Source organism: Eriocheir sinensis, chromosome 5 (genome assembly GCF_024679095.1).
Source record: "Eriocheir sinensis breed Jianghai 21 chromosome 5, ASM2467909v1, whole genome shotgun sequence".
Taxonomy (NCBI): Eukaryota; Metazoa; Arthropoda; class Malacostraca; order Decapoda; family Varunidae; genus Eriocheir; species Eriocheir sinensis.
In genome coordinates this window covers 3494495-3522485 of record NC_066513.1, presented here as the reverse complement: position 1 = coordinate 3522485, position 27991 = coordinate 3494495, and the positions used below count along the sequence as shown (strand labels likewise).

The 27991-nt window shown below is 43.9% G+C and overlaps 1 protein-coding gene across 5 annotated transcripts in view; it reads left to right on the top strand.

Annotated features, from left to right (window-relative positions):
- Nucleotides 1-27991, top strand: part of LOC126983507 (rho guanine nucleotide exchange factor 11-like) — a 106554-nt gene that overhangs the window by 57401 nt on the left and 21162 nt on the right. For 4 of the 5 annotated variants that reach the window (XM_050836259.1, XM_050836284.1, XM_050836275.1 and 1 more), the window contains 9 exons: nt 3663-3830; nt 11215-11301; nt 11705-11812; nt 13704-13802; nt 14976-15068; nt 18934-19127; nt 22923-23100; nt 24870-24981; nt 26622-26789. In XM_050836259.1, coding sequence (XP_050692216.1) covers nt 3663-3830; nt 11215-11301; nt 11705-11812; nt 13704-13802; nt 14976-15068; nt 18934-19127; nt 22923-23100; nt 24870-24981; nt 26622-26789 — 1207 coding nt within the window. The remainder of the gene's footprint in view (nt 1-3662; nt 3831-11214; nt 11302-11704; nt 11813-13703; nt 13803-14975; nt 15069-18933; nt 19128-22922; nt 23101-24869; nt 24982-26621; nt 26790-27991) is intronic. The other variant, XM_050836268.1, reaches the window with a different exon arrangement.

Genomic DNA, 27991 nt, shown 5'->3' with positions numbered 1-27991 from the left:
GTGCCACACATCATGGCGCTTGTGCCACATCATGGTGGCTTGTGCCACACATCATGGTGGCTTGTGCCACATCATGGTGGCTTGTGCCACACATCATGGTGGCGTGTGCCACACCTCGTGGTGGCGGGTGCCCGCATCATGGCGTGCTTGTGCCACACATCATGGTGGCTTGTGCCGCGCATCATGGCGGCTTGTGCCACACATCATGGTGGCTTGTGCCACATCATGGTGGCTTGTGCACACATCATGGTGGCTTGACACATCATGGTGGCTTGTGCCACATCATGGTGGCTTGTGCCACACATCATGGCGCTTGTGCCACATCATGGTGGCTTGTGCCACACATCATGGTGGCTTGGTGCCGCATCATGGCGGCTTGTGCCACACATCATGGTGGCTTGTGCCGTGCATCATGGAGGCTTGTGCCACACATCATGGTGGCTTGTGCCACACATCATGGGGGCTTGTGCCACACATCATGGCGGCTTGTGCCACACATCATGGTGGCTTGTGCCACACATCATGGTGGCTTGTGCCACATCATGGTGGCTTGTGCCACATCATGGTGGCTTGTGCCACACATCATGGCTTGTGCGGCTTGTGCCACATCATGGTGGCTTGTGCCGCATCATGGTGGCTTGTGCCAATACCAATATGAAAAAAAAAAAATTATTTGAATTTTTGTGCACATGTGGGTCTGACTTTTGGGTTTGATAATTACTCAAAATAATCACTCACATTAAAAAAACCTACGATTGGCTGAGCTCTGAAAACACGCTTGTGATTCGCTGGAGTCGATGACGTCATCGCCGGCGCTCACCAGTCAGCCTCTTGCTGCCTTAAGGCAGTATCACACTTGGACAACCGGCAAATCCAAATTTTCCAGGTGTGCGTCACACACAGCCAAGGTCAGTTGCCCGTATCCACATCCACAACATAAACAAAGCACTTGCCCTGTATCAACATGGCGTCGTCTGCTAAAGTAAGGGCTCTAGCGGCTTGTGCCGCGCATCATGGCGGCTTGTGCCGCGCATCATGGCGGCTTGTGCCGCGCATCATGGCGAATTGTGCTGCACATCATGGCGGCTTGTGCCGCGCATCATGGCAGCTTGTGCCGCGCATCATGGCGGCAACGCACATCGCGGCGCATCACATCATGGCTTGTGCCGCGCATCATGGCGGCTTGTGCACACATCATGGCGGCTTGTACCGCGCATCGTAAGCGGCTTATGCGCCGCCAGCAGCAGCCACCACACATCATAGCGGTTAATGCCGCGCATCATGGCGGCTTGTGCCACACATCATGGCGGCAGTGCCACACATCATGGCGGCTTGTGCCGCATCGCAGCGGATTGGCGCATGGCGGCTTGTGCCACACATCATGGCGGCTTGTGCCACACATCATGGCGGCAGCCCACATCATGGCGACATGCCACACATCATGGCGGCAATGCCGTGCATCATGGCCCATGCCCACATCATGGCATTGTGCCGCTATCGCGGCGACGCACATCGCGGCGGCAGCCACACATCATAGCGGCTTATGCCACATCATGGCGGCTGCCAGCGCACATCTGCGCGGCTTGTGCCACGCATCGGCGGCATGCCTATCATGGCGGCATGCCCACACATCGCAGCGGCTTAATGCCGCGCATCCACATCATAGCGGCTTATTGCCCGCGCATCATGGCGGCTTGTGCCACATCATGGCGGCAATGCGCGCATCATGGCGGCTTGTGCCGCACATCGCGGCGGCTTGTGCCGCGCATCATGGCGGCTTGTGCCGCACATCGCGGCGGCATGCCGCATCGCAGCGCTTGCACATCGCGGCGGCACATCATGGCGGCAGCGCGCATCGCCATGGCGGCTTGTGCCGCATCATGGCGGCTTGTGCGCATCGGCGCATCATGGCGGCAGTGCCGCGCATCATGGCGGCGTACGTGTGCCGCGCATCATGGCCGCACATCATGGCAGCATGCGCGCATCGCTGCCCATCATAGCCGCGCATCGCGGCTTGTGCACACATCATGGCGGCAATGCACGCGCATCATGGCACCGCGCAGCCAGCTTGTGCCGCGCATCGCCAGCGGCCGCGCATCATGGCGGCAGCTGCGCATCATGGCGGCTTGTGCCGCCGGCAACATCATGGCGGCTTGTGCGCGCATCATGGTGGCTTGTGCCGCGCATCGCGGCGGCATGTGCGCGCATCATGGTGGCTTGTGCTGCGCATCATGGTGAAAGCATGCTGCGCATCATGGCGGCTTGTGCTGCGCATCATGGCGGCTTGTGCTGCGCATCATGGTGGCTTGTGCTGCGCATCATGGTGGCTTGTGCTGCGCATCATGGTGGCTTGTGCTGCGCATCATGGTGGCTTGTGCTGCGCATCATGGTAACGTGCGGCTTGTGCTGCTCATCATGGCGGCAATGCTGCGGGTGGCTTGTGGCTATGCTGCATCATGGCGGCAATGCTCATCATGGTGGCTTGTGCTGCTCATCATGGTGGCTTGTGCTGCGCATCATGGTGGCTTGTGCTGCTCATCATGGTGGCTTGTGCTGCTCATCATGGTGGCTTGTGCTGCGCATCATGGTGGCTTGTGCTGCGCATCATGGTGGCTTGTGCTGCGCATCATGGCGGCTTGTGCTGCGCATCATGGCGGCTTGTGCTGCGCATCATGGTGGCTTGTGCTGCGCATCATGGTGGCTTGTGCTGCGCATCATGGTGGCTTGTGCCGCGCATCATGGCGGCTTGTGCTGTGCATCATGGCAGCTTGTGCCGCGCATCATGGCGGCTTGTGCTGCGCATCATGGTGGCTTGGCGCAATTTTCAAAATTCAGTCGTGGTGGCTGCTCGCGCTAACTGAGGCTTTCGCGCTAATTAATTTTTTTCTTGGTAGAATGTGGCTCGTGCTAATTGCGGTTCGCGCTAATTGATCTCGCGCTAAGTGGGGCTCTACTGTATAAGGAAAGTAGAAAGGATTCATAGGTCAGCAACAAAGCTGGTTCCAGGACTAAGAGATTTAAGATACGAAGAGAGATTGGAGCAGCTGAACCTACTGATACTGGAACAGAGGAGGGAGAGAGGAGGTCTGACTTTGGTGTATAGGGTGCTGAGTGGGATGGAGAAAGTGAACGAAGAAGATCAAATAATGTGGGATACTAGAGAATCAAGAGGCCATGGAAGGAACATGTAAAAGGAAGCCTGTAGAAGAGACATAAAGAAGAACAGCTTTTCACAAAGAGTGGTGGAGACCTGGAATGCCTGGAAAAAGATGTGGTCCACGCAAAGACCATTCATGATTTTAAGGCCAAGTTGGTAGCTATAGAGACGGGACAGTACGAGTGTAGCTCCTCGCCCGTATACCACTACAACTAGGTAAATACACACACATACACCTGCACATATACACACAACATACTCATACTAATGTTTGTGACACTTTAATACTAAGCAGCTTGCATATTTGACTTGATTAATCACAAAGCAGCCAAGACAAAAGCCACAGCCACTCATTGCTAACCTTGCCTTACACCAGAAGTCTAGAGTCCTGTCATGAACCTCCCTGGCATTTAGGTGGCTGGCTGTGTTGGCTGCTGAGTGATGGCCTGGGACTGTTACACCTGCTCTGCTTTACTAACTCCCTCTTCCTTGGTGTGTTGGGTAGTGTGATGGTGGGGGAGACTATCCACCCTCTGCTCCCCCCCTCCCTCCTCCCCCTGGTCCCTGTTTGCCCAGCAGACCCACCCTCCCGGGCCTGCCTCCTAAACCGGGTTCGCATCCTGCCAGCCCTTTCTCCTCTCAAGTTACCAGCCCCACCAGCCCTAATGGACAGGTAAAAATCAGGTGTCTCATTAGGTTTGGATAGTTTTGTGTATCATCCATAGGAGAGTTGTTGTCATGTGACTGGAGGTCCTACCTGATGAAGAGTCAGCTCACCACTCAGGTAGTTTGTTTATGGTAAGCTTTCAATGTAGGCAGTGCAGTGAAAGGCAAACGTTTAGCCAACTGGAACCTTATGTTCACTTATAAATTTGCAGAATTTCTAACAGGGTGTTTGCAGCTTTTAATAATATGAATTGCTTGTGAAGTATTTGAAATGTATTTGAGTTTCACTGTTTGATATGACTTTACATGAGTGGGGGAACAAATTTTGTATAGGGAAGACTTTCAGTGCTGAAAAGGCATCTTACTCCTCATGCAAATCCTCTAACATTGTTGAAATTAAGTCAACCTTAAATGTGAAGATATGTTTTTATGGGAGTGTTATCTTGATGCATGTCTTGAGATATCTTTATTTCGCTGGCTAAGCTTTTGCATAAATTATTGAGCAGCAGCAGGAAATGCTGGAGACAGTTTCTGCCACAAAGTAAGTGACTAGATCTCTTGCATGAGGTTAGTGCCTAATGATGACCACAGTGAGGCTGAGAGCCCAGCCAGTGATGAGTGATGGTGAGTAGTTTGACTAATACTTGTGGTTATGGTTATTTTAAGAAACACGCAGATTTAAAGTTTCCCTTGCCTGCTTTACTATAACTACTTTATTCTTGCTCATGATTGCCCAGTTACATGCTGTGCTGTCCTGCTTGCTGTACTGATTTTTTATGTGGCCATTCTGGTCTTACTCCTTGTGTTGTATATTTGCTCACACTTGATAGGCTACTGCTCATGAGTTTTTGAATTGGAGAATTTGCTACATTTTGATGGACACAAAGGTGGGGGGGATGTGTAAATTGCTGTACTGCATTCTGTGATATGTGTGTGTGTGTGTGTGTGTGTGTGTGTGTGTGTGTGTGTGTGTGTGTGTGTGTGTGTGTGTTTGTCAGGTAGGCTGCCAGGAAGGTGAGGCTGCATCACACACCAACACTGAGAGTTCAGATAAGAAGTATTAAATTAACACTGATTAATTTCTTTCTAATTTTGTCAAATTCATTGATGTTTCTGACCATTATGATATGGTATGTTCATAAAAACAAACTGTCTGCTTGAAATTATTCCTCACTATTTACATGAAGCTTTGTATGTGTGTCGCGGGGGCTTGGGGCATCCATTCGCTGTGAGCCAGGAAAGTTATGGGGAAGAGTTTTGACAGACTGATTGGAGTGACTGATGAAAGGACCAGCAAAGAGCAAAAAGGCTTTGTAAAGGCAGAATTATTATTATTATTATTATTATTATTATTATTATTATTATTATTATTATTATTATTATTATTATTATAATAATAATTATAACAGACAAGCTAAGTGTTCCAAGTGTCAGCTTATCCTACCAGACAACTTACCATATTTTGCGGCATATCACATGCACCTTTTTCACTTAAAAAATGCCAGAAAGTTACCCCTGCACGATATACGCTGAAGGTACAAATTTTAGTTGATTTTTTTTCTGGTCTGCCTTTTTCCACCATAATTTTGAAGTTTGCGTGAGGTGTTATGAGTCAGCGTGACTCCTAGGCTGTCACACAACTTCTCTGTGACATTCTCAGTATTTTTGTGAATGTAACAATGACAGGAGAGTTTTTTTGTATTTCCACATCTGATTCCACGCCCAAGTGTCCACAGCCAGTGACCTCGACTTATAAGCCTCTTTTTGCTCCCAAAAAGAGTTCTCAGTGTAAGCGCAATTGGGAGAGAGCTGAAACTGACTTTCTCAAACTTGAAAAGTGGTGTTAGTTGTGAAGACAGTGACATCAACAACATTGAACTCCAACCCCTCGTCTTATCAGAAAGGCTGAGCCCCATTATTGTGTAACCTCAGTTTGGCGGCCATCCTGTAGATCATTTCATTATGGTGATGGTGGAAGTGATACTCAGGCCCCTGAGGATGCATCCCTTCAGAGTTATCAAGTTAAGAACATGAGGGTAATGAAGGGGGTTTGTAATGGGGTCGAGTGCGTGGAGGGGGAGGGCGGCTGCCAACCACGACCTACGCATCGCTGTGAACACAGGCTTGCTCTGACCTAAAAGTTACTGCGCTTCATCACATCACGGAAACACCACATGATATAGAGACTTCGGGTTTGAGGCAGACTGAAGAGGAAGGATGGATTAAGTGAATGCTCATAAATTTAAAGCTCCTGGTGATGTTGATAATGGAAAGTGACTAATTTTTGGGAGAACGTCACAGCATTGCCGTATGGGGAGAACCGATTTCATGGTACATTCCCGCCCTTTAGGGGTAAACAGAAATTTCAGGAAACTGTACATCATCAGTCTTGCTTAACTGTACATATTTCTGAGCATTTTAATCACTGAATATTTTTTTCCAAAATTGTTGTCTCAAAGTTTAGGGCGGGCAATAAATGCTGGAGCACGTTATACGCTGCAAAATATGGTACATCAAAACTTGCGATAATGATGGGTCTAAATACAGCCTTGCAGTTCCTTTCTCTTTTCTATCCATTGCAAGGGTAGAAGCCTCTCTCTCTCTCTCTCTCTCTCTCTCTCTCTCTCTCTCTCTCTCTCTCTCGCACGCTCTCTCTCTCTCTCTCTCTCTCTCTCTCTCTCTCTCTCTCTCTCTCTCTCTCTCTCTCTCTCTCTCTCTCTCTCTCTCTCTCTCTCTCTCTCTCTCTCTCTCTCTCTCTCTCTCTCTCTCTCTCTCTCTCTCTCTCTCTCTCTCTCTCTCTCTCTCTCTCTCTCTCTCTCTCTCTCTCTCTCTCTCTCTCTCTCTCTCTCTCTCTCTCTCTCTCTCTCTCTCTCTCTCTCTCTCTCTCTCTCTCTCTCTCTCTCTCTCTCTCTCTCTCTCTCTCTCTCTCTCTCTCTCTCTCTCTCTCTCTCTCTCTCTCTCTCTCTCTCTCTCTCTCTCTCTCTCTCTCTCTCTCTCTCTCTCTCTCTCTCTCTCTCTCTCTCTCTCTCTCTCTCTCTCTCACACACACACACACACACACACACACACAGTTATCACCTCATATACTCATGTAACAATAATAGTATTGTATCATAAGCCCACATTCAAAAAAACGAGCATGTGTAGCCGCCTAGGTTAGTGCTGTGACACCTGCCACCGCATACGCACACACGAACGCACCTCCCCATGTATTACTGGGGTTGGGATGGCATGTTCCTCCCTTCTCTATTGTTGTTTACTTGCAACAATAAACTATCAATCAATCATCAATCACAAGCCTGTGTCGAACAGCGCTAGAACTTGAATGCTGCCATCTAGAAGGCCTTGCTGAAAGCACACTGAGAATAAACGCTGTGCCAACGACGGATGAATCCTAAAGGCTACCTTCATTATGGTTACCACATCAAGTATGTTTGTTGTTCTGTATAGTGTATTAGCTAAGCTTTGATAACAAAATGCCTTTATTAACAAAAACATGCAGTATACAACACAGGTATATATACTTGTAACAGTAATAGTATCGTTGTATCATATAGGTTATTGTACATCTGACCGTCAGCAGCCGTTTGAATGCCTTCCATAATGTATCGACTGTGTTTCAACATGATTGGCGTCGGTTTCTCGAAATATTCGTGTGTAGCAAAATAATGAGGATTCATATGGTTCTTATTGATATCACATGTTAATCTAGGGTATTTTCTGCATTTATATGCAGGACTGGTTTTCTTTTACACTTGATAATAAAAAAAATGTATCGTTTTGATAGATGTGCCTGAGGGGTGGCCAGATGTGGCCACCCTCGGGGTTTGTAGGGTTAAAAGGCGGTGTCCAGCCATTGGGGCCATGGACAACCGTGGTTGCCCATATGCCCAACCGGGAACGAGTTGTTGGTTGTCCTTATGAATGGAAAATGGTTGTGAGTACGAGCGTGGGTACGTGGGTACCGAACGGCTGCATGTAAACAAACAGACGACAGCAGTGGCTGAGGAGTGAGGAGCAGTGGAAGATGGCCCACCAAGAGATTCATAAAATGGACTGGCAGAGCTGCTTTGCTTACTACTTGATTAACAAGATAAGAGAACACCCCGTGCTGGGGAACCACAGTCCAAAAATCTTTTTATCAAGTCTATGAAAATTGTAGATCTCCCGATGTTGTTTTCCTTTTCTTCTTCATTTGACCTGTAATGCATGGCAGCGATGGTGATAAGTAATAGTGAAAATAGCAAAATGGCTTAGAAATGCAAAATCAGGGAAAGAAAAGGACAGAAAAACACCTAAGTTTGGGGTGAAGTGTATAAGTGCGCACTGTTAAGTAACTAAGGGCCGCTTTCACAGTCACAGTTGTTTTGATCGTTACCAATGGTGGCGATCGCCGCTTAGTATTTCACGTGAAACTGGCCGATGGGGTAGTGCGGGGCTAGGCTAACCCCTGGAAATACTATAGCAGCGACCACCGCCATTGGTAGCGATCAAAACAAACAAAATGACCAAAAGCAGCCTTAAGTGCATGTTGTGAAGTGTAAAAGTGTGGAGAAGGAGGACCTAAGAAGCAATACAAAGCATTACAGATCAAAAGAAGAAGAAGAAGGTCCACTACACTGGCCGGTGTTGTGAAAAATATCTCCCCGATGAAATTAGTCATTCTGCTGTCCACCATGCATGCGCGCAGTGGGAATACACAGCATTAAAAGTATTAATTTGCCTGGTTTTGTTCTTGTCTGTCCGCTTGTGATCTTTGTGAGCGGTGAGGAAAATAAGGAAACAGTAAGCAAGTTGAACCTCTCTGCGAGCTATTTTGCGGCGGCGGCAGCGGTTTACGTTCAATAGGCATTGAAAAGTCAATCATGATATTAGTGATTTCATGATTTTTAACAGAAAGAGTTAGCAGATTATTTCATAACACACAGAAAACTACCAGAAAAATATAGGTTTGTCCAACTGTCCCACGGCCGGTGACCAAGAGCGACCGCCCTTACTTTAGCAGACGACACCACGTGGATCACAAGCGTGTATTCAGAGCTGCCAGCCAGTTGTAAGGCAGCCGCCTTCAACTGGGGCTTCAAAACGATCAGTTCTTCCTTCCCATTTTATTAACAAGGTATGTATTTTGAGTTAACAAGGGAGTAAAGTTGAAAAAATTGTGATAACAATTAAGGGAGTAAAGTCGGAAAAAGTAATTATTTTCCACGGGTCGGAACCAATAAGCACTTTTACATTGATTTCAATACCTCGAGTTTCGCGATCCTCGAGATTAGCGCCATACCTTCAGAATGAAGCAAGCGCGAAACTCAAGAGGGTACTGTAGACGGATGATTAAAGATCTCATTAACTGAGATTTGTTTTTGTCACTAGGCTTACACTGAATAGTATCTTGGGAAGGATGGCAAGTTGTATGCTACACTCAGGAATATGGAAAAAACATGAGTGTTGGGGAGATTTTGAAATGTTATTAGTCTATGGCATATCACTCAATATGGGCACATGCCAGGGGGGGCATCACCATAGCTGGGCACGATAGCAGAAAACCTTATTCCCGATAACCGATAACTGATAATGAAAAACCTTATCGGTGATAACCGATATTCGTTAAATGGAGACACAAATATAGGTGATAACCGATACCCGATATAAATCCACAATTCCGATACCAGCTTGCGATAAGTCCGATAGGCGAAAACAATACTATATTGATATTTCAAATAAAAAACATAGATGAATTCAAATTTTCATTATCCGTATTTTAGAAAACTTACAAAACCTGAAAACCACACGTTGACACGTACATATGGACGGTAATACTAGAAACGCTTGAACTGGTGTTGTGTTATTTGGTGTCCCCACCGTCAAAAGCTGGCGCTTTTGTTTACAAACACTGGTCGCTCGTGAACTGCGCATGCTCAGACCAGCAAGCGTAGACCTGTACAGTCTCACAAAGCTTTAAACCGTAATTAAGAGTTGCTGGAAGGCTGAATCAGATATACAGTACCACTACCACCATCCTCGCTGTTTCTAGAACGACACTCGATCTGTACGAGTTGTATTTATATGTACAGAGTGTCGTTCTTGAAACAGGGAGGATGGTGGTGATCTATGTTTAATTCAGCTTTCCAGCAACTCTTAATGTGTTTAAAAGCTTTGTGAGACTGTACAGGTCTACACTTACTGGTCGGAGCATGCGCAGTTCACGAGAGACCAGTGTTTGTACACAAAAGCGCCAGCTTTTGACGATGGGTCACCAAATAACACAACACCGGGTGCCTTCAATACCATGGCATGCTCACAAACGAATATGGAATATCAAATTTGAGGCAGTGAATAATCATTCTAGGGGCAAAGTTAAATGATTTTTCTCTTTAATATATTCCTTTTTGAGTAACATAAAAAAATAACCTAGTGTTTTAATTTTGATGATCTAAGTATGAAATCTCTTCACCGAAGATATTTCATGTTCCGAATATTTTTCATACAACACCGGGCCATGCATGCGCAGTAGGGAGACAACGTTTTTTTTTCAGAGGCGGAAAAAAGTAGCGATTATCGCTAGTTTGCTTACAAAAGTAACGAAGATACCAATATATATTTAAATAAGTAGCGATAAAGTATCGAGATAACTTATCGCTATAACGCCCACCTATGGGCATCACCTCACCTACCGCACCACACAGAACCCAGGGCTTCCTCTGGGCAAGTCACCAGGCAGGCCCCCTTCCCTTTCCAAGTACTTCATGGTCATTCCTTAGGAAACAGGATCTCAGAGTTTTGAATAGGTAGATAGAACATTAAAAGAACTGGCACAGTGTAAGGTGTGTACATACAAAGGGAAAGCATGCTGGAAGTGTTTGGGGCATGAATTGAGAAGGGTGGAGATCAAGTTAATAGTTTTAGGTCAGTCCTGAATATAAAGTATTAATATATAAGTACAAACAGTTAATTGAAAATGGTGATGTGTGAATGTGAAAGAAAGGTAACTGACTTAGTAATGGTGCTTCATTCTGGTTTGTTTTTGTATTTATTTCCTTTATATATTTTTTTCTTTTTCTTGTCTCATTCCTGGGCTGCAAACTTGTTTATGTAGGAAATTACATTTTGTATCAAACAAATATCTTCTAAGTGAAAAATTTTATGTCAGTACACCCATTGGCTTGCCATCTAGAGATGTGAATGCTCTGTGTCACTTGGTCCCCATAAACCTTTACACTCTGCCTGTGGAAGTAACTGACTGATGCCCCCATCACTGAGAGGAACAGACTTGCACAAAATAAATTAACCTTCATGTCTGTAAGGAATGAAGGGAGTGTACAGCAGAGTTATCTTGTGGCCTGTGTGTATCCTATCATGTGGTGTCATCCGTCACTGTGTTGTGTCAACAGGTGGTGTCACCCACATGCACGGTGCTACCGAGCCCCTCACAGCCCATCCTGAGCATGGAAGATGAGGAGTTCTCTGACACAGAAACAGTGAGTAATGAGGCCAGAAGGGTCTTCAGGGGGTAGACCCAGGCTGGGAACAGATGTTGTGTGATTTTAGTTACCACTAATTATCATCATTGTAATCAGGAATATTGTTAGTGCCACTTATACTCATATCTTATATGTTGAATTGCTTGTTTTCTTTGGCTCAGAATTGAGTAATGACAAAGTAATTTGGTCACAAGATAAATTTGGCAAATATATGTTGTTAAACAGCTCTTAGACATCAACGTAGAGAGAAGACTTTAAAAGATTAGAAACCTGATATATAACAATTATACAAGATGTTAAAATTCAAAATCATATTTGGAGAGAGTACTGCTACACCATCTAGGAACACAGCCTCCAGTGCCATGGCCAACAGAATGTTCTAATCTTCTCTTCTTTGCAGCTTGAGGACCACGGCCCATTCCAGTCCCTAAGCAAGCTGTGGAACCACAATGCTTATCTTGCTGTCTTCATGAATTATGTTATATCTAACTGTGACCCCTCCAGCCTGGTAGGTGTTGCTCTTTATTTATTTATTTATTTATTTATGTCACAAGATCAGCTCCATCATACATGTTTCCTCATCCTTGTACTGGAACCTCACCCTAATGTTGGTTATGGACTTATATGTTTATCTTGTAATCTTGATGATATGGTTCTCTGGAGTTATTTTGGAATATAACGCCTAAATTTTTTCCTCTTGCGTGTTTTTTGATTTGATAATTCCTTACTTTATAATTACAGCCGGGTATCCTGACTCCCCAATTCAAGAACTTTATAGTCTTAACCTGGTAGCAGCGACGGGCCAAATTTATGGCTTTACTGTGTAGCAGCGACGGGCCAAATTTGTACCATGATTTAAACCCCCCAAAATAGATGATACACAAACTGATCACAAATGCTTCAATATATATTATGAAATGGTTTGTGTGAGTGATGATTTTTCTCATTGTTATCGCTTAGAGGGACCATTAAGAAACATGAGCCCCGCTGCTACCGGGTTAATGTTGGATTCCATATCCCACTTCTAACTCCAACTGTAAAATTTGCCAGTCTTCTAACCAGTTGTTTCCTAAATTATCAATATCCAGTTTGGAACTCGTCAGGGACTGGGTCCTTCCCCACATACTGCTTTCAATTTTTTTTTTTTGCACCTCCATTTCAATGACCCTCAATACCACTTCGCTAAGACTTCTTTTTCATAATGTCTCCACTGAAAAATTCTTGAATTTTTGTTTGTTTGTTTGTCCTGATTTGGATTAATCTGTCCTCTGTGATTGGCACGGATTTGGCTTTCGCTAGTAGCCTGGTAACACATACTCCCAGGTCTTTCTCTGCCTCTGTGGTGGATAGTGGAGTGTTTCCCATGTGGTATTGGTATGCTAGATATCCCCTCCCAAGGTGCATGACTTTACATTTTTCTTCATTGAATTATACCAGCCACTTTTTGTTCCATTCCTGTAGCTTGGTGATGTCCTCTTGTAGGAAATCTGCACTCAAGGGGTTAAGAATATTGTATGTACTCATATAGAAGTGAACCTACCAGACATTAACCCGGTAGCAGCAGGGATCATGTTTCTTAATGGTCCCTCCAAGCGAGAAAAATGAGAAAAAATCACCCCTCACACAAACCATTTCATAATATATATCAAAGCATTTGTGATCAGATTATGTATCATCTATTTTTTTGGGTTTAAATCATGGCACAAATTTGGCCCGTCGCTGCTACACGGTAAAGCCACAAATTTGGCCCGTCGCTGCTACCAGGTTAAGAATTAGTTGAGCTTAACAGTGACAAAAAATGGCAGGAAGAGATATGAAAGGCATTGTAAAGTAACTTGAAGCTATTAAATAGATTGCAAGATAATTTTGTTGTGTGAGACATTATCATGAAATTCCAGTTAGAGATTTTGAAGTGTCCTTGTGATGTAAAGAGAACACATGGCAGGTTAGTGAATAACAGTGAATGATAGTTTGGAATGGCTAACTCAGGTGAAGGGAGAGGGACTGTTTTGTGGTTGGGTTAGCAGACAAAGTATATAATATAAAGGATTAATGGGTTTGGCTCCACAGACAGAATAAAAAGCAGTTGGATGATAGCATACAAAAGCAAATGGTGTCTGTAAAATGGAGGATTGATTTTTAGGGTCTTGAAGAGAGAAGTGCTGGGCGATGGAGAGGGAGGTGAATGTTAACAAAGAAATGACGGCACTTCATTGACTATTTTTTGAGGAGGCACTGAGGAGTAGGCAGTGTGATAAATAGAGGTTGTGCAGCATTGTGCTTCCTATGTTATACTGCTGTTATTTGGAATTTCATACTATTCATAATTTATCATAATGTAACCTACCCTGTTATATAGTGAAGTGTGCAAACTGATGGTGTGTGTGTTTTCTCGGCAGTTCTTCTATGTCATAACACATCTCTACAAGGAAGGAGTGGGCAAGGACATGAAGCGATGGGCCTACGAAATAACCTCCAGCTTTTTGCTTCCTGGTGCAGTAAGTAGTGTCCTTATTTTTGTATAGCAAGCCTCTTGTTATGGAATTAATACAAGTCATTGCTATTATTCTAAGAGGCGACACATTTATAGCACTATAGCCTTGTTTAATGTATATAGAATATTAATACACAGTTTCAAATAGTAAATAACTGACATATGAGAGAGGGAGAGGGAGGAATTGGGGGTAATTCATATGTGTGTGTGTGTGTGTGTGTGTGTGTGTGTGTATGTGTGTATTTACCTAGTTGTATTTACCTAGTTGTAGTTTTACAGGGCCTGGGCATTATGCTCGTGTGGTCCCGTCTCCGTATCTGCATTTATCCAACTTATCTTTAAAGCTTTGCACACTCCTCGCTGATACTATATCCTCGCTCATACTGTTCCAAATCTCTACATTTCTTTGCGGGAAGCTATACTTCTTTGTGTCTCTCAAGCATCTCCCCTTTCTCAATTTTTTACTGTGTCCTCTTGTATTTCTGCTTATGTTTCCTTCTGTTAGTAGCAGTTCTTCATTATCTACTTCATCTATTTTGTTTAATAATTTATAAATTTGGATTAGGTCTCCCCTTTCTCTTCTTTGTTCCAGTGTTGTTAAGTTGATTTCCTTTAATCTTTCCTCGTATATTAATCCCTCCAACTCTGGGACCGTTTTTGATGCCATCCTCTGTATTCTTTCTAGTTTCTTTATATGCTTCTTCTTATGGGGGGACCACACTACCTCTGCATATTCTAATTTTGGTCTAATCATGGTAGTGATTAGCCTTCTCATCATGTCCTTGTCCATGTAGTTAAATGCTACTCCAATATTTCTCACCAAGTTATATGTGTCTCTAAAGATCCAATTTATATGACTCTCTGGTTGATTATCATCCCTCATCACTACTCCCAGATCTCTCTCTTCATGCACTTTTTTTAATGTTTCACCATTTCCCATTTTGTATATCCAGATTGGTCTTGTTTCACTTTTACCCATTTCCATAACATGACATTTTTTCACATTAAATTCCATCTCCCAATCCATACTCCATTTCCAAATTTTGTATAGGTCTTCTTGCAATATTTCACAATCTTCTTTGTTTCTTATATGTTTTTGTAATTTAACATTTAAGTGTGTGTGTGTGTGTGTGTCTGTCTTTTTTTATCCTACATTGTCATTTCCTCCCTTCCACAGCCCCTTCGCCTCTGCAATGTAGAGGAAAGCATTCTGCATGAAATAGATGAAACTCTGCAAAATGAGCTTGACAAGGAAGAAATACTTCGAAAGGTAAGATTGGATGGTGGTTAAAAAGCAAAGAACTTAAATTGTTATTGAAATACAGTCTTCGTTGCTTCTACATCTTTATCTCAAGCTCTTTATCCAGCCTGCGCCTGCCCACCCTTTGCTTAGCATAAGTCATTGTCCCACCACATAACTCTTTCCTATAAGGCACAAAAGTCTAGCTTTTTACAGCCATGCAAGTTTTCACCGAAGCTCATGATGCTCCTGTCACATGTATGAGTCCCTCCCTCAGCTATGCACCTAACATTTGCAACATGTTTCACACACCTTGTACCCCTACCATTAATTTTCCACCCCAGCCCAGCCCATGTTACTTAGAAATTTTCTGACATCATCATCATTTCATCGACGCCTGCTCCTAGGAGCTCCCACTAGGGGATGGACACGGCAGAAGAGCTTCCAACTTTCTCTATCCAGACACTCCCTCCTTGCCTGCTCAAAGTTTCTCAAAGATCTTTCCCCCCTCTCCTTAACATACTCTTGCACCCTATCCCTCCATTTCACTGGAGGTCGTTCTCTAGCATTCCCTCCCTCTATCTCACTCACATACACCCTTCTAGTCATCTTAGGCTGCGTTTACACCAAGCACGTCGCGTCCCGTCACGTCACGTCACGTCACGTCAGGTGAAAAATAGAACCAGCTCTATATATTGACTTGACGCGACGCGACGCGGCGTGACGTGACGTGACTGGACGGAACCGGTGTAAACGCATTTTTCAAATATCCATACAAATCAGTGTTAAACTGGGGTGGCGATTCATGACTTGACGTGACGTGACGTGACGTGACGGGACGCGACGTGCTTGGTGTAAACGCAGCCTTATTCTCCTCCATTCGCTCTATGTGGCCAAATCACCTCAAAGTCTGTCGCTTCACTTCTTCCACCACTCCACACTTCCCTTCACCCCCATGACACATAACAATACGCTCGTACACACTTTCATTACTCATTCCATCCATTCTACTCACACCACAAACACTTCTCAAATAACTCATTTCCACTGCCTGCACTCTAGACCTCTGACTTTCATTTCAGGCCCACGTTTCACTTGCATATGTGAGGGTTGGTACTATTATTGTATTTCTCAAATCCCTCTTTACCTCCATGCTCACACTTCTGCCATTCATGATTCGTCCCAAAGACCCTACCACCCTTCTTCCTTGCAATGCCCTTTCTCTTGTCTCTCCCTCTGTACCACCATGCTTACACATAACTGATCCAAGGTACTTAACTCATTGACCTCCTCCATTTCTTCACCATTCAAAATTATTTTGCATTCTTTTTCACATTCAATTCCCACTCTATATGGGCATACAAAATCTACAACCTCACTTCTACTTTGCTCACAAACCATCACTTTACTTTTGTTGACATTTACTTTCAGCTTTCTCCTATTACAGACACTATAAAAAACACTTACCAAATTTTGTAGGTCACTTTCATTTTCTTCAATGAGCACTACTGTGTCATCAGCAAACAGTATCGAATTCAGTACCCACTTCCTTCCCTCATCGAACAGTCTTACTCCAACTTCTCCAACTTTGCCCTTCATTTCTCTAATAACACCATCCATATAAATATTGAATAACCATGGTGACATGGCGCACCCTTGTCTTAAGCCCACTTTTATCTCAAAATGTTCACTTGTTTCTCCAGTAATTTTGACACATGCAGATGCATCCTCATAGAAAGACTTTATTGCACTAAGCAGTTTCCCTCCCACACCATAAATCTTTAAAACATCCCACAATGCAATCCAATCAACTCTGTCATAAGCTTTTTCCAAATCCATGAAGGCAGTGTATAGTTTCTTTCCTTTTGCTAATATTTTTTCTACTACCATCCTGAAGGCAAATATCTGATCCACGCATCCCCTTCCCTTCCTGAAGCCTCCTTGTTCTTCACTGATTTTCTCTTCTGTAAGTCTTTGCGCCCTCTCTATTATGGCTTTTCCATATACCTTTCCGGGTATACTCAGGAGACTTATACCTCTATAGCTCCCACACTCCCCTCTCCAGCCCTTCCCCTTGTAAACTGGGACAATGATGGCTTTCGTCCAGTCTGCTGGTCCCACCCCTCTCATGCCACTTCACATATCTTGACCATCCATTAAACAACTACAGTACCCTCTCGAGTTTCGCGATCCATGAGTTTCGCGGTTAGTCCTAAATTCTTACCATCCCGAGTTTCATGCATTATCACCCCGAGTTTCACGCTGCTTTGACATGTACTGGTCACGTCTACTTACCATCGGCGTCACGCCGGACATTTCCCTCCAAACATTGTGGCTATGGCAAGAGAGAGAGAGAGAGAGAGAGAGAGAGAGAGAGAGAGAGAGAGAGAGAGAGAGAGAGAGAGAGAGAGAGAGAGAGACTTATTAATACGTTAACCGGGTTTGAACTTCCCGCCGCCCCCTCCCTGCCGTGTTTGGTTCAACTAGGCGCGGCCTCAATACCACGCGAGCCCCCGACTCGAGAGGTGTGTAGCTTCACTCTGGTTATGAGCCCCTCTCGTGAAAGGTGAGATAGAGAGGATGAAAACAAGGAGAAAGGAGAAGGGTGTGGGGAGGGAGGGTCAGAAAGGAGAGTCAGGTCAGGGCTTTTGGTCAGGACATGACCTGACTCAAGTCAGGTCCTGACCAAAGTCACAAGTGCACTCTACATAATTTTAAGATAGATATTTATCAAAAGTGCCTGTCGCTAATGCTTAATAAATATTTTTTCTTTAGGCTCTGTTGCTACATTTTGACACGAGCTTTTCGTTGCGGTCAAATTTAGTCAAGAGCAATTCTAAGTTGTTTATCAAACTATGATACATTTAAAAATATACTGCACTTATTAAGGGAGATTGTTATGCCTTTTAACTAAAAAAAAAAAATCCTGACAGCCGAGATCTTGTTCTTTATTAAAAATTTTATACGTAATAATAGGATATAAACGTTCACATGACGTTGTCGACCGCGGGCTTTGACGGCGCGGCCATGGAGCGCAGAGGTGAAATGACACTGGAGCAGCGGTATTCGATTAAAGCCCTTATGTCTGCAGGCACTGCCCCATCAGACATATCACGGATATTAAATATAAACAAGAGGACAGTTTATAGATGGATGAAGAGGATACAAGAAACAGCAACGTGAACAGCCTTCCGAGGAGTGGCGGGTCGCAACACGTCACAGTCACACACACACTGTACACACTGATACGCGTCACTAACATCGCCAGTGAATGCGCCACCGTGGTATAGTTGCCAGATACTGCCACCAGGCTAAACATTCTGAAAACCGTGACACTACTCTCTATCGTCGACTGTATATCTCCTCCACACTTCAACATTTCTGCTGTGATTCCATCAATTCCTGCTGCCTTTCCATTTTCTAATCTTTTTATTGCCTGATTTACTTCTTCATATGTTATACTTCTTTCTTTATCTACTCCTCCTCTACCTCCCCTCAAAACTGTTGCTGTTACAGCTGCTGGACGTCCATCCTCAAAATTCATTAAGTTTTTGAAATATTCTCTCCATCTCTCTTTCACAGCTTCCCTGTCTTTCAACATCTTTCCATTCTCATCCATAACTTCATTTATTTTACTTGAGGAGATATTTTCTGCATTTCTTTCGTTTTTTACTTCTTTCCAATATGATTTCCTGTTCCCTTTATATTTTTCACTTAGTCTTTTTCCAAAGTCTTCATCAACTCTCTTCTTACTTTCTTTTATTGCTTGTTTTAATTTCATTGTGCATTCTTTATATTTCTTTTTCCTTTCCCTTTTTACTTGCTTAGCCACAAATTTGCTGACATCCATTACATAATAAAATTTGTTTTTCACTCTTCTCATTCCCTTGTGCAGGTGTTCTGGAAGGCTCGTATGAGGTGCAGGGAAGATCTTAATGAGCAGCTGGCAGACTTCCGCAACAAGCGCAGTGCTGGGCTTGGCTCTATCTTTGGGCCGGCCGACCACCTCCTGGAGGAGAGCATACACAACAAACCCAAAGAGCTGCAGATTGTGGAGCATCTTCTAGTGCCTTGTCTGGATAGTGTGTCGTGAGTACCGTTATGTCTGTGTGTGTGTGTGTGTGTGTGTGTACTTACCTAGTTGTATTTACCTAGTTGTGAAATACAGGTAACTCTCGATTTACGCGAGTATTGTGTCCTTGAAGAGGTCGCGTAAATCAAAAACAATGTAAATCAAACAAGAGATAGGTTTTTATCGAAAAATAAATATTCACTTCATTCAGTGGACAGAGAGAGAGAGAGAGAGAGAGAGAGAGAGAGAGAGAGAGAGAATATCCATATCACCGAGATATCCACTCAGGCACTCAGTCTCAGCCTCACTCGTGTGAGGAAGAAATGAGGGACACCATGAGCGACTGGCTAGTATTGGTACCGGTACTGAGCAGTCTGGTACTGGTACCGTACTGTAAGGCTTATGGACCTGATGGAGTGCCTCCTATTGTCCTTAAAAACTGTGCTTCCGTGCTGACACCCTGCCTGGTCAAACTCTTTTGTCTCTGCCTATCAACATCTACCTTTCCTTCCTGCTGGAAGTATGCCTTCATACAGCCTGTGCCTAAGAAGGGTGACTTCCAATCCCTCAAACTACTGCCCTATAGCTTTACTTTCCTGTCTATCTATAGCTTTTGAATCAATCCTTAACCGGAAGATTCAAAAGCACCTTTCCACTTCTAACCTTCTATCTGATTGCCAGTATGGGTTCTGCAAGGGGCGTTCTACTGGTGATCTCCTAGCCTTCCTAACTAACTCTTGGTCATCCTCTCTTAGCCGTTTCGGTGAAACCTTTGCTATTGCGCTGGACATATCAAAAGCTTTTGATAGGGTCTGGCACAAATCTTTGCTTTCCAAACTACCCTCCTACGGTTTCTATCCTTCTCTCTGTACCTTTATCTCCAGTTTCCTTTTTGACCGTTCTATTTCTGCTGTGGTAGACGGTCACTGTTCTTCCCCTAAACCTATTAACAGTGGTGTCCCACAGGGTTCTGTCCTATCTCCCACTCTCTTTCTGTTGTTCATTGATGATCTTCTTTCCAAAACGAACTGTCCTATCCATTCTTATGCCTATGACTCCACACTGCATTACTCAACTTCTTTTAATAGAAGACCCACCCTACAGGAACTTAACGATTCAAGGCTGGAGGCTGCAGAACGCTTAGCCTCAGACCTTTCTATTATTTCCGATTGGGGCAAGAGGAACCTGGTGTCCTTCAACGCCTCAAAAACACAGTTTCTCCACCTATCCACTCGACACAATCTTCCCCTATTCTTTGACAACACACAGCTATCACCTTCTTCAACACAAAACATTCTCGGTCTATCCTTAACTCAAAATCTCAACTGGAAACCTCATATCTCATCTCTTGCTAAATCAGCTTCCTCTAGGCTGGGCATTCTGTACTGTCTCCGCCAGTTCTTCTCCCCCGCACATTTGCTATCCATTTACAGGAGCCTTGTCCGCCCACATATGGAGCATGCTTCTCATATGTGTGGGGGCTCCACTCACACAGCTCTCCTTGACAGAGTGGAGTCTAAGGCTCTTCGTCTCATCAGCTCTCCTCCTCATACTGATAGTCTTCTACCTCTCAGATTCCGCCGCCATGTTGCCTCTCTTTCTATCTTCTATCGATATTTTCATGCTGACTGCTATTCTGAACTTGTTAACTGCATGCCTCCCCCCCTCCCGCGGCCACGCTGCACACGACTTTCTACTCATGCTCATCCCTATACTGTCCAAACCCCTTATGCAAGAGTCAACCAGCATCTTCACTCTTTCATTCCTCATGCTGGTAAACTCTGGAACAATCTTCCTTCATCTGTATTTCCTCCTGCCTACGACTTGAACTCTTTCAAGAGGAGGGTATCAGTACACCTCTCCTCCCGAAATTGACCTCTCTTTTTGGACACTCCTTTGACCTCTATTCAGGAGCAGTGAGTAGCGTTTTTTTTTTTTTTATATTTTTCTTTGCGCCCTTGAGCTGTTTCCTTAGCTGGAAAAAAAAAAAAAAAAAAAAAAAAGCTGGTACCGGAGCAGTCTGGTACCGGTACCATACCGTATAGCTGGTACCGTTAGTACCGGTAATGGTACCGGTACCTTCCCACCCCTATTGTTGAGTAGCATGGCAGCGTGGGTACTGTATTGTTGTTCAAGTGGTGCGCGGGAAGAACTGAGCTCAGCTTCATTATGTTTGAATGTTACGCTTTCAAAACTTAACCTGGCTGTATCTCAAAATGTAAGTTATGTATTTTTGCACTTCAATTTCTCCGCCATTTTCCAACCGATTTTGATGAAACCAACACCAAAGCCATGCCTAGAGACTTGTAAGAATCAAACTATAGTGAGTTTTTTCTCGTATATGAAGTGACTGAATTATGGTGTATTTATGTCTGAATTTTTAGGGGGAAATTATGACCATGAAAGTTTGAAAATTTATATTCCGCAAACTAATGATTATTGATACAGTATCTCACTATACTGTCATTGGCCTAAACATGATTCTTGTACTAAAATAATTGTTCCCATGTAGAGCAATTATCATAGTAGGAATAGCCTTTTCAAAAAACTTCAGATTTTCCAAAAATTGTCTTTGGTAAAAAATTAAAAGTTTTTTCGGGCTAAATCTTATGTGTAGGGTTTCCCTTATGTCTGGTATATAAATCATGACAATAACCCATTGAATAAAGAAAAAAAGAGTAAAAAATGGCCAGCCCCCTTAACCCTTTTACTGCTCGGGCTTGGAAGGCGACTATCCCCTCAGGCGCAGTCAGGCAGCCCAATGGGGGGTCTCTTTTAACCTCTGTATCTCAAAAACTATTCATCACAGCTAAAGCCCCAAAACACCTTTGGAAAGAGGAGGCCCAGATCTATAGGAGTTGGTTATGTATGCCTCTCCTGCAAACGTACGTGCACGTTCAGGGAGTGTTGAATGTGAACACTTACGTCAGTGCGTGTGCGATGATCAGCATTTTGAGGCAACTGCGGACATCTCTCCTTGAGGTTCCGGCAAGGTAGTGTTTCCAACTGCAATATTTACAACTATTTGGTCAAAGAATCAGTCAGGTGATAGGTGAAACTTTGCAAAAATGCCGCTATATTGGACAAGAACATCCATCAGTTACTCGTCCCTAGATTTTCCGTGCTGGGCTGATGTGATTTTCCACCAAATTTAATGGAGAATCCACTCATACGCGGGAGATTTGAGTGCGGCTGGAGCTCTCAGCAAGCGTTTAGCATCACCAGCAAATGCGTCTAATGCTCGCTGCGAGCGTTTAGCCGTGAAAGGGTTAACCCTTTCTATCCGTGACGCAGACGTCGGCGTCACAGTATGGAAAGGGTCAAAAGGAAATGGAAGAGGATTAATCCTCTTCTAAACCTCTCAATCCTTCTCTATATTAAGAGGAAATGGAAGAGGATTAAGAGGTTTAAAATAGGACTAACGGTGACGCTGTCGGACGCCTGTTGGACGCTGACGCGCGCCGGAGTGAAGGGGTTAAGGCAGCTTAATATTTTTTGAGGGATTCGAAAAGTAACTTTACAACTTTCATTCTGAGAGAAGCTGTGATCTTGAGAAGAGTGATATAATTGATGATTACAAAGTTTGGTTTATGTCACCTGTTAATGATCAATATTTGATGTATATAGATTGTAGTGTGCTTATAATTAAAAGAGACTTTTATGAAGCATTAATGAATTCTTCAGAAGAATTGGCACTGGCAAGAATAAGTAACATGTTATTATTATTATTAAGCACATGTCTTCCTATTATCAGGTCATCCTCTTGCTTTGTATGGAGCTCTCACCATAACAGTTCTCTTCCCCTTTCACAGCGACGATCTGAAGAATTCTTCTGACCAGAGGCTGGTCACTGCCTCAAGTCTGGCCACCATTTTGCTGAAGTACTACATGGTGCGCAGTCCACAAGCCCAGCAGCTGATAGACCGCTGCCCCATGTATGTGAGCAAGGAGAGACCTCTCAGAAGCAAGATCTTTAGGGGAAACAAGAAGGTGAGTGCTCAAAACTACTCTACCTCCACATTCATAGTTTTGGTGTTTGCTACACATAGTAGAACCCTCGGGTCACTGAGGAGCTCAGCTTTAATAGAAGCGTGACCGTCTTCTACCGTCTGAAGCTATGAGTGACTGAGAACCTGCTAAATATGGACCAAATTAGAGACATCCTGGAATGTACATTAGCATGCTCCTCTCAGAACCATGCAGCCTGTAGTATTTTGGTGTTCACTCAGATGTCATTGTTACTGGGTGGTTTTGGTTACCAAATAAACCAACTTGCAGTGGCTGGCATTCAGCTCCGATGCTTCCCAAGAATAGGGAAGAATTGAATGCCCAAATCTGTCGTACAGTCGACGATAGAGAGTAGTGTCACGGTTTTCAGAATGTTTAGCCTGGTGGCAGTATCTGGCAACTATACCACGGTGGCGCATTCACTGGCGATGTTAGTGACGCGTATCAGTGTGTACAGTGTGTGTGTGTGACTGTGAAATTATAGTATTGTATAATATTATATTATATTATAATATAATGTTAGAAATATACCAGATTACATGAATGCAATTTAGAAATGCGATAATGAATGTCTTCTACATGATGATGATGATAATGACGAGGTAAAACATCACGAACAGTCTGAAACACTTTTTCTTATTAAACTTTGAAAATACCGTGTGCAATCCTGTCCTTCACAGAGGCAGGCAGTGACTAATGCTTCTTACCATCAAACAGCAAATAGGCTTGAGTGCCTGCAGACATAAGGGCTTTAATAGAATACCGCTGCTCCAGCGTCGTTTCACTTCTGCTCTCCATGGCCATGCCGTCAAAGCCCGCGGTCGACGACGCCATCATGTGAACGTTTATAGCCTATTATTACGTATAAATTTTTTTAATAAAGAACAAGTGTAAGTTAAAAGGCATAACAATCTCCCTTAATAAGTGCAGTATATTTTTAAATGTATCATAGTTTGATACACAACTTAGAATTGCTCTTGACTAAATTCGAACGAAACTAAAAGCTCGTGTCAAAATGTGGCGACAGAGCCTAAAGAAAAAATATTTATTAAGCGTTAGCAACGGGCACTTTTGATAAATATCTATCCTAAAATTATGTAGAGTGCACCTGTGACCACCGATCACCACAACAATACGATTTCGATAGGATGTAATAATTTTCATGTCGCGTGGAGGGGTTGCTAGATGTCGCTTTCAGAATAAAACTTACTGGACACTGTGACACTACTCTCTACAGCCGACTACATTACATTATTGGCCATCATCACCATCACACACACTGGGGGGGGGGGAGAGAGAGAGAGAGAGAGAGAGAGAGAGAGAGAGAGAGAGAGAGAGAGAGAGAGGATAAACTAAACTGACCAGTATTTAGACCTGGGTCATTCATGGTGGATTGCCACATGTCTCCATGGCCACAATCTACTTCAGCACTAGTGTCCACACCAAACCAGGGGACTCTGGTGGCTGTAATAAAGCGAACGGGTTAAGGAGAGTTTTATGTTACTGAAGTCAATTAAAAAATGATACTTATTGCACCATCTTCAAAATGGCAGTAGTAGGGGTTTAAATGGGGAAAATTGGTACAAGTCCAGGGGTGGCAGCACAAGTGAACCAAACTTAAATTTGAGTCAGCTGTACAGCACAAAGTGTAGCATCAACTGATGAGACAAATGATGGTGTATAGAGGCTGTACAAAATACAAACATTTTTAACTTTATACATTGCCTCATAGATACCTATTTGTGTTTCAGCAAGTGTTCCGGGACCACCACTTCAACCAGCACACCTACTACAGCGTCACCTACTGCAACCACTGTGGCCTCATCATTTGGGGTATTGCTCCGCAGGGCTACCAGTGCACCAGTAAGTGCTGAGGGGCTGACGAGTTCATGAAGGCTGGCTGAGGGGATGTACATGTTTAGTCTTTTTTTTAAATGCCTAGAAAGTGACAATTTTACAGCATATGACATGTTCAGCATTTGAAATATCATATGCTATCCAGGGGTGAGGAGATGGATTTAAAAAGAATTGACTCTTCCTCTGACTCGAGGGAATCTTCAACCGCTTCAATACGGTGACGCCGATGTTGGTGTCACTGTCAGCATCACCGTATGGAAAGGGTTAATCCTCTTCTAAACCTCTTAATCCTCTTCCATTTCCTCTTAATCCTCTTCTAAACCTCTTAAGAGGAAATGGAAGAGGATTGAGAGGTTTAGAAGAGGATTGAGATGTTTAGAAGAGGATTAAGAGGTTTAGAAGAGGATTGAGAGATTTAGAAGAGGATTGAGAGATTTAGAAGAGGATTGAGAGATTTAGAAGAGGATTAAGAGATTTAGAAGAGGATTGAGATATTTAGAAGAGGATTAAGAGGTTTAGAAGAGGATTAAGAGGTTTAGAAGAGGATTAATCCTCTTCCATTTCCTCTTAACCCTTTCTATACTGTGATGCCGACGTCTGCGTCATGTATGGAAAGGGTTAAGGTCGTGAGTCTGACTTGACTCCACACTCCCTCCCCCCAAAATAACATTTCTCCCCCCAAAACACATTGAATCAATGTTCCACAAAAATTGCCCTCAAACTACTTTCATGGGATGTCCTTCCACAAGAGCTTCCTCAAAAGCTAATATCTCACAAATATGTGGGAATTTCCCATGAAGTGGCAACACTGGCATGTAAATGTGTTGGAGTTGGAAATATTTTTACTGACTCCGACTCTGACTCCAGCCAAAAGCAGCAGACTCCTTGACTCATGACTCCGACTCTGACTCCAGCCAAAAGCAGCAGACTCCTTGACTCATGACTCCGACTCTGACTCCAGCCAAAAGCAGCAGACTCCTTGACTCATGACTCGACTCTGACTCCAGCCAAAAGCAGCAGACTCCTTGACTCATGACTCCGACTCTGACTCCAGCCAAAAGCAGCAGACTCCTTGACTCATGACTCCGACTCTGACTCCAGCCAAAAGCAGCAGACTCCTTGACTCGTGACTCCGACTCTGACTCCGACTGCACACCCATGACGTTATTCTTTGTTGGGCAGGCAGCACCTTTATGGCCTTTGTGTTTATATAAGGAAGAAGGACGATTTAGGAAGTTGAGAATGATTTTAAGGAAGGTTGGTGTGAGTGATGAAAGTATTAAATCAGATAATGGATTCTCACTCAAGGACCAACGAGGAGATGAGCACCAAGGTCACGTGCAGCTGTAGCATATGCCCCCAACTCTGCCTTTACTTAACCTGTCTGCTGTGATTGGCAGGGATTTGACTTTCACTGGTAGCCTGGTCACATATACTCCCAGGTCTTTCTCTGCTTCTGTGGTGGATAGTGGAGTGTTTCCCATGTGGTATTTGGTATGCTGGATATACCCTCCCAAGGTGCATGACTTTACATTTTTCTTCATTGAATTGTAGCAGCCACTTTTTGTTCCATTTCTTTAGCTTGGTGATGTCTTCTTGTTGGATATTCGCAGTCAAGGGGTTAACGTTACTTTTCTCTTCCCCAGACTGTGAGATGAACATTCACAAGTCATGTGCTAAGCAGGTGGAGGAAGTGTGCATTGGGCAGCTGCACAAAAAAGACAGGAGTCGGGATACAAGGTTTAGTGCCATTCTGGGCAAGATTATCTCTGATGAGGGCAAACGCAAGATCTCGCACATCAACGCTGCACAAAGTAAGTATCTTTTTGTTCTGAAAGGATGCCTCATGATGGAGGTTGGGGGGAAGGTTTGTTGTAGTTTTAATGCAGTTCAGTAACTGTGCTGTGGCTGGTATGGGGATGTGAAGAATAAGGGCACTGGAAATAACATTGGTGAAAAGTATTTGTGGATTTTGCAGAATTCAAAGCATAAAAATTTTCATATTGCTTGAAAAATTTGGTGTGACAAGTTGCTTGCCAAGATGACGGATGCTGTGGTGTTGTGTACCATGTACAGTTTCATGTGATGTAGTTGTCAAGAGAGACTGTGGGCCTGAAGTAAGGGAAACAAATTATCAAGTTTTTTGATAGGTGTAACATATGTGTGTAAAACTGAGTAAAAGTACCTCTTATTTAGGAGACACGCGCTCCCTCTCTTACTCTATGGCTATGAGACAAGGACTCAGAATAGTGACTTGAAGAGGCAGAATGATGCCTGTGGAAATAAGTCTGTATGCAGAATCATGGGATATTGCTGGAATGACTGTCAAATTGTCAACTACTCCATGAGGCTCAGTTGAAGCCTGTTTCCTGCATAGTCTGTGAATGCCAACTCTGGCTATGCAGGCATGGGGCATGCTTCTTGGAATACCACCCTGCTCACCAGGTTGTTTCTGTAAGAGACAACTCTGGGTGCAGGAGGCCACTGGGATGACCACAGAGCTCATGGCTTGAGCAAGTTGATGAATCTTACCATGAGTTACTTTGGATGGGTAGGGGCCTGCATATAGACTTGCCTGGAGGAACTCCCACGCTTGGTGTTGTAGGGTGGGCGAGGTGACATGCTCTCTGGTGTGTTTACCTATTTGTAGTCTACAGGGCCCGAGCTAAGGTCAAATAGTCCTGTCTCCATATCTACATCCATCCAGCCTTTCCTTCATTTGATGGACACTGCTCGCTTCCACCACCTCTTCCTGCAAGCTGTTCCATGTGTCAACACTTCTATCTGGAAAACTATACTTTTCAAGTCCCTCAAACAGGTTCCTTGATTAAGTTTCTTTCCATGTCCTCTCAGCCCCCGCATTCTCGCAGTAGAGAAGAGATCATCTCTATCCACCTCATCAAACTTATTTACCAACTTATACAGCGTGATCAGATCTCCTCTCTCCCTTCTTTGTTCCAATGTCGTCAAGTCCATCTCCTTCAATCTGTCTTCATACATCATATTCGAGAGTTCT